The following is a 6,409-nucleotide window of genomic DNA, read 5'->3' as shown; positions in this document are numbered from 1 at the left end:
GGAGTGGAGATAGTGCGCCACCGATTGACGGGTCAGGAAGGACGCCACGGACATCCGTGATGTGTTTGTAAGGACACAAACCTGGGCCAAATTTAAACAGGAAATGAGTCCAAATGAACCTAGCAACGGATATGCATTCGTTTGCGTTGTCAGGTCCTTTTTTTGTCAGTGCGGACGTAATCGGATGCGGGCATACTCCCTCCGTCCGCGAATATGTACTTCTACCTTTTATCTTAAGTCAAAATTTTAAATTTTTGAACAACAATATAACAAAAGAGTATTAGCATATATGACATCAAATTGGTATGTCAAAACGGATCTATTGATACTAATTTAGTGACATAAGTGTTGCTACTTTTCCGAATAAAATCGATCAAAGTTTCAAAATTTTAATTTGAGACAAAAGCAAGATGTACACTTCTTATTTGTTATTGGAGTTGCCCTAAATGCCCTCAACTTTACACCAACTGTACGACGTACTGTTTCGGTGACGACTGACCGGCTGAACCCAACCGCATAGTTGGCGCACCGCCACCGTCCGTCCTCTCCAAACCTCCCAGTTCGCAACCTCCGTCGGCGCGCGCGCCGGTGACACCGCCCTTCCTGACCACATCTATCTTCCTTCCATCGCCGGTGGCGGCAGCTCCGATCGCATCGCATGACCAGGAGCCACACCCCGAAATCCCTCGCCGTCCTGCTCCGTGCCAGGATGCACCCCGACTCTATCCCCTCGCCGCCGCCCGCTCCGTCACCCGCCGCCAGCCCCGAGCCCGGCCCCAGTGCCCGGACAGCCGCCGCCTCCTCCGTCCGCCACTGGCTCCACGCCTCAATCGCCGCGGCCTCCCCGCCTCCCGCCGCCCTCGAGTGCTTCTCCGACGGGTACCGCTCCCTCGACCGAGGCGGCCGCCACGAGATCCTCCGATCCCTCGCCACAGACTACGACGTGCCCCGCGCGCGGGTTCGCGACCTCATGCGCCAGTACGTGAGCGTCTCCGCCACCGGGGAGGGTGGGGACCAGCAGCCGGGGGCGGAGAGAGAGGAGGGCGGCGCCGCATCGGCTTTGTACCGTATGGAGAGGGGGCTCCGGGACGCCCTCCGGCCCAAGTACGCCGGGTTCCTCGAGGCCATGAACGCGCAGCCTGGCGGGCTCAAGCTCCTCGCGGTCATCCGAGCCGACCTCCTCGCCTTGCTGGGGTGAGATTGGCATTGACATTGACACCTTGCTGTTGCAGTTACTGCCTGATACTGGGGACATTAGGGGGCTTAACCGAGATGTCCCCTTCCTGGTTCTCTGGTCTAATTGGAACTTACGAGTGCAACGCAGGGAGGAGAATGCTCCAGTGCTGCGTGCATTGGATGGGTACTTGAAGGAGAAGCTCGTGACGTGGCTCAGCCCAGCGGCACTGGCACTCCACCAGATAACCTGGGATGATCCTGCCTCCTTGCTCGAGAAGATTGTGGCTTATGAAGTCTGTGTTTGCCTCACCATTAAATTGTTCAATGTGCTCTCTTGTGTTTTGCTGATGATTTTGTTCTTTTTTTTTCAGGCTGTGCATCCAATCAGGAATCTGATAGACTTGAAGAGAAGGCTGGGTGTGGGCCGACGTTGTTTTGGTTACTTCCATCCTGCGATACCAGGTTAGTTGGGACATTTTGTTTCTGATTGTGATTTTTGCACATTGGGACTATTACTGCTGATGCTACAACTGAAACTTATAAATTTTGACCATGCATGCCCAGATGTTGTACGAAGAGTTGATATTTAGATTGCACAATATCAGTAGTATTGCCTGCACATGTTTGAAATTTTCTTAGAGATAAAATAAACATATTTTCATAGTATTATAAACAGAGTGATTCACAGTTTCTAGGACGATGGTTTTTAGATCTCTTAGTAACTTTGTCTGAGTGCTATTACTGTCTTCATTAACACTAGGGGAGCCCCTGATTTTCATCGAAGTTGCTCTCCTCAAAGATATGGCCACATCTATACAGGTTATTATAGTTTGGCATGATTTCTTTTAATAAATGGGTGCTCTACTCTACTTCTTTGCACCTTATGTTCTCTTGTCATATCAGGAAGTTTTGTTGGATGTCCCTCCAATCGCTGAATGTGAAGCTAAATGTGCACTGTTTTACTCAATATCGTCAACCCAGGTAAACAAAGTTTTTAAGGATTATAAATACCAAGGGAAGTATTGTGCTAGGCGACGAACTCGCACCTACGAACTGATTATATGTTGCTGTTGTCAGCCAGGCTTATCAGGTATTAATCTGGGAAAGTTTCTTCTCAAGCGTGTCATTGACATGTTGAGAAAAGATATGCCTTCCGTGCAGGTACTGCTTCTAATATCTCGATCATTGTTGTCTGGAAATGCAATAAACTGCATGCTTCTCTGGGTGTAGCGTCAATTGTAAATGTATAATTCATCATGCGAAAAGTTTATCATAGCTATGTTTACTGATACATCTAATTTTATGTATTTATTTGTTGGTATTTTATACAGATTTTTGCTACTCTTAGCCCGATACCTGGTTTCATGCAATGGCTTCTCGCTAAGTTGGCCTCTCAAATAAAATTAGCAGAGACAGAGATGCAAGAGGGCAATTCGATAGAAGGTGCCAGTTCTACTTTCAGAGAATCCATCCTTTTCCCGGAGGAAGAGAAGATGATACACAGTGCCATGTATGTTCCATTTAAGAAAGCAAAATGGCGAATTTCACTTGACCCAGCTTCACCTTCTAAGGCTTCTATGCATGTAGCCTTTTCTCAAAAACTTTATTTTGTTCTTTTGGGAAGTTAGTGCCCATGATCTTTGTACTTTCTTTCACATTCTTTGAATTGCTGAAGAAAGTGGGTATCTTAATTTTAAAATTCTGCTGTGAATATTTTGGCTATTCATTTTAAAAACGAATAGGGTAAATTATCACTTCTTGATTTATTGTCATTTGTGCCCTTACTGTTATTGCAGCGATCAAGTCAACGGTAAACAAGGAATTGAACTTTTGCAAGATATACTGAAATCAAGTCAATGGGCAAAGTCTGAAAAATTATCTGCTGCGCTGAAATCTCCTCTTATGCGTTTGTGTGTAAGGTATGTAAAAAGATACATTGGAATTTGGGAATGTTACCAACGATTGGAGTTAACACTATTCATTCTCTGAATGGACGGTACATCTCAATTGCAGAAGCTGACAGCCTTCTCATATGATGTATAGGTATCTTACCAGAGAGAAAATACGAGGAAAAGCTCTAGATGCTGTTGCTAATTTTCACTTGCAAAATGGAGCAGTAAGATACCCACTGTCACCCCATTCAGTCTTAACTTTAAATATCGATCCTGAGTATTGGATGCGGCTGTGCTGGGCTCATACTTAAGAAACCAGATTGTTTTTTCTTTGGTCTTCTACCTGAAATTAAAATTCTAATACTTGTCCCCGAACCACATTGTAATTTCGTTTTCTGACATGGTGTACTGTTGCATTTCTCTGTATGAACTTTGGGCTTAATTATATTGACTTTCAAGGAGTAGCTATTTGAAGCAATTCAGTGAGCATTACGTAACAGCTGAACACCGCTTTTATTGTATGGTAGATGGTTGAGAGAATAAACTGGATGGCCGACCAATCCGAGAAGGGCATTGAACAAAGTGGAGGTATCATGGTCAATTATCTGTACAGGTATGCTTTTAGCCTTTTATCAAAACAAACGTCAATCTGGATACCTTTGGATGGCTGTCACGGACACTAGCTTCTCTAACACTACCAATATGTTCAGGTTGGAGAATATAGAAGAATATGCATCGTCTTATTCGGCTACAGGGATTATCCATACGTCATCTAGCCTTTCCTAACATGTTGAGGTAAGCTTTGTGCTTGGCTGGTATGAGATTTTACATCTTATGCTATGACATGACGTTTTTCTTCTGCTGTACTACAATGTTATTACCGGTGTTTTACCAAATTTTCATTCTATCTTCCGTATCCTTACTGAGATATTCTGGAACAGCCACATATATATGAAATGGAGATGCAGTTGCTTCATCACATCAACACATCGTATCTGTGTGTGATACACTCAACAAAGATGATTTACTACGAAAGGGTCTGACACCTCTTCTGCGGTTTAATCCAGGGCACATGTTTAGTTTGGTAGTGGCTGTTCCTTCCGTATACTACCTTCTAAAAGCCTAGAGGAGATATGAACTGAAGACTCGGCTAGCTCTTTATCCCTTCCACTTTGGGAACCGTAGCAGAAAATACATGTATTTATATCTTGCACATGAACATGCAAAGGAACACATACTGCAAATTACTGTAAGATCATTTTTTTCTCTACAATGTATAACATATATCACATCTTTTTCTATACAATGTATAACATATATCACATCTGTTAATTTGTGAAGGGTCACAGTGGTGCACCCTGCGGCCAGAGTTCAAATCCCGTCGGGAGCGAATTTTGCGAATTTCTGGTTCCTCACCCGGGTGGGCTTCTTCTATAAAAATATGTCCTGGGTGCTAGTGCCCATGGATCTCATTTTAATTTGTGGAGCAAAATCTGATAGGCCGCAGGGTAGCGGTTGACATTGTTGCCTTGTAACAGCGCAAGCCGTTTTCTTTTTGAAATTGCTAAAACTAAGCTGGAATGCGACAAGATTTGTGCTGTGCTGTTGGGCGGCCCGTTATCTGTTTTGCGTGTGGCCATGGTCTGAGCTTGTGTTTTTTGTTGCTGTGTCTAATTCTTTTCGCAGTGTCCGCTGTTTTTATTTTTTGTTTGTACGAGGAACAAAAGTACTCCCTTCGTCCGATAAAAGTTGTCCCCGAGGTCTTTTTTCAGGAATACCCCCAGCGAATTCTCAACAAGCCCCTTGCTCCTTGTCGTCTCCCCACTCCTTTCCCGCGTCGGAGGTCCACTCCCTTGCGCCGGAGCTCCCCTGCTCGGCTCCCCTGTGCGTCGCTGGAGCTCATCCGCCGCACCCTCCTCCCCACGCCTTTCCCTAAGGTGATCTACGGCGAGGAGAAGGCTTGATTTTTCCTCGATCTGCTCCCCGGCTGCGGTGGCCTTCACGCCAAACCAACCTCACACACACAAACACACGACCATGTACTGGGCGGCGGCCATTTCCAAGTCCTCGGCGCAGCGGCAGCGGGAGCGAGCAGCAGCAGTGTGCGCGTGAGTATGCGGTGAAGGAGGTGACCTTCTGCGTCAGACAACTTTTCTCGGACGAAAGGAGTATGTGATTTCATTGTTTTTTTTTGCTTTTTATGACACAGATACCCATAAATGTGCTAGTTGCATGCCTTCTACTACTAGACAAGCAACTGTAAACATTGTAACCCGACTGCGATTGTATGGTCATAAAATGACTGCAATAGGAGTCGAGATAGGGTGTTAACTCAACTGGGGTCGCGAGGGGAGGGGGGGGGGGGGGGGAGGGGGTTGTCGGGCCAGTTGCATGTCAACCATCAACAGGAGTTGGGATAGGGTGTTAACTCAACTGGGGTCGTGAGGGGGGGGGGAGGTTGTCGGGCCAGTTGCATGTCAACCATCAGACATGCAACTACGAACACTGTAACTCGACCGCAATTGCACGAGCACAGAGCGATTGCAATTGTTGTCGAGAGGGGAGTTATCGGGGCCGATTGTACACCACTAGACATGCAAGTGCAAACATTGTAACCTGACTGCAAGGGCACAAAGCAACTGCAAATGGGGTTCGAAGGGGAGTTATCAGGTCCAATTGCATGTCCATCACGAGACATGCAATTGCAAGCATTGTAACCTGACTACAAGTGCATGGACACGAAGTAATTGTAATTGAGGTTGGGAGTGGAGTTGTGAGGGTAGTTGCATGTCCATCACTAGACACATAACTTCAAGCATTGTAACACGATTGCAACTGCACTGATACAAAGCAACGTCAATAGAGGTCAAACTAATTTTTTTCACACTAGTCTGCATGTGCGCAAGCTGCATGCGACACAACCATGCACAATTCAACCATCGCAACACGTATGCAACTCGTGTTGTCCTGTTTTTTTCCTACTAGTTGCACGTGTGCTAGTTGCATGCGACACATCCTTGCGCAATTGCAATTGTCGCAATACATATGCAATTGGTGTCGGCCTGATTTCCCCCTACTAGTCACACGTGCACGAGTTGCCACATGACAGTTCGTGCGCAATTGCAAGTATGTAACTAGGCAAAGACAAAAACCGGAACTGACAACCGCAACCAAGAAACAACCCAATGACCCATGGAAATATTAAACGGACTGAGAAAAAATTGTCGACGTAAGGTGAATGATACATAGTTATTTCTCAGCTAGATGGGGTCCATTTGTCGTATGGTTTGGTAAGAATCACCATGACTTACCATCTATTTTATTACTAGATGACTTGTTGC

General features: G+C 45.8%; 1 protein-coding gene across 5 annotated transcripts; it reads left to right on the top strand.

Moving 5' to 3' along the window:
• Window positions 1-505: 505 nt before the first annotated feature.
• LOC123111893 (malonyl-CoA decarboxylase, mitochondrial) lies at window positions 506-4,688 on the top strand. 5 transcript variants are annotated; one of them, XR_006454871.1, is made up of 13 exons: window positions 506-1,194; window positions 1,325-1,469; window positions 1,548-1,638; window positions 1,937-1,995; window positions 2,080-2,157; window positions 2,254-2,337; window positions 2,508-2,686; window positions 2,973-3,095; window positions 3,220-3,292; window positions 3,596-3,681; window positions 3,779-3,863; window positions 4,136-4,317; window positions 4,410-4,688. XR_006454871.1 is itself a non-coding variant. In XM_044532771.1 (12 exons), the coding sequence occupies exons 1-11, from the start codon at window positions 659-661 to the stop codon at window positions 3,852-3,854; spliced, it is 1,530 nt and encodes a 509-aa protein (XP_044388706.1). In that variant the 5' UTR covers window positions 506-658; the 3' UTR covers window positions 3,855-3,863; window positions 4,136-4,392. The 5 variants fall into 5 exon arrangements, 2 of the variants coding, with proteins under 2 accessions (XP_044388706.1, XP_044388705.1); XR_006454869.1 differs by having other exon boundaries at window positions 508-1,194; window positions 4,010-4,317; window positions 4,418-4,688; XR_006454868.1 differs by having other exon boundaries at window positions 508-1,194; window positions 4,010-4,317.
• The last annotated feature ends 1,721 nt before the right edge of the window (window positions 4,689-6,409 follow it).

Source organism: Triticum aestivum, chromosome 5B, assembly GCF_018294505.1.
Source record: "Triticum aestivum cultivar Chinese Spring chromosome 5B, IWGSC CS RefSeq v2.1, whole genome shotgun sequence".
NCBI lineage: Eukaryota > Viridiplantae > Streptophyta > Magnoliopsida > Poales > Poaceae > Triticum > Triticum aestivum.
Note: the sequence above shows the minus strand (reverse complement) of the source record. Positions and strands in the feature narration are given on the sequence as shown.

Excerpts from the sequence above, each read along its gene's own strand:
- LOC123111893 (XM_044532771.1), top strand. The coding sequence starts at position 659 with ATGACCAGGAGCCACACCCCGAAATCCCTCGCCGTCCTGCTCCGTGCC. Across the intron at positions 1,639-1,936 it reads CTTCCATCCTGCGATACCAG|GGGAGCCCCTGATTTTCATC; the intron begins GTTAGTTGGGAC and ends CATTAACACTAG. Across the intron at positions 2,338-2,507 it reads AAGATATGCCTTCCGTGCAG|ATTTTTGCTACTCTTAGCCC; the intron begins GTACTGCTTCTA and ends TATTTTATACAG.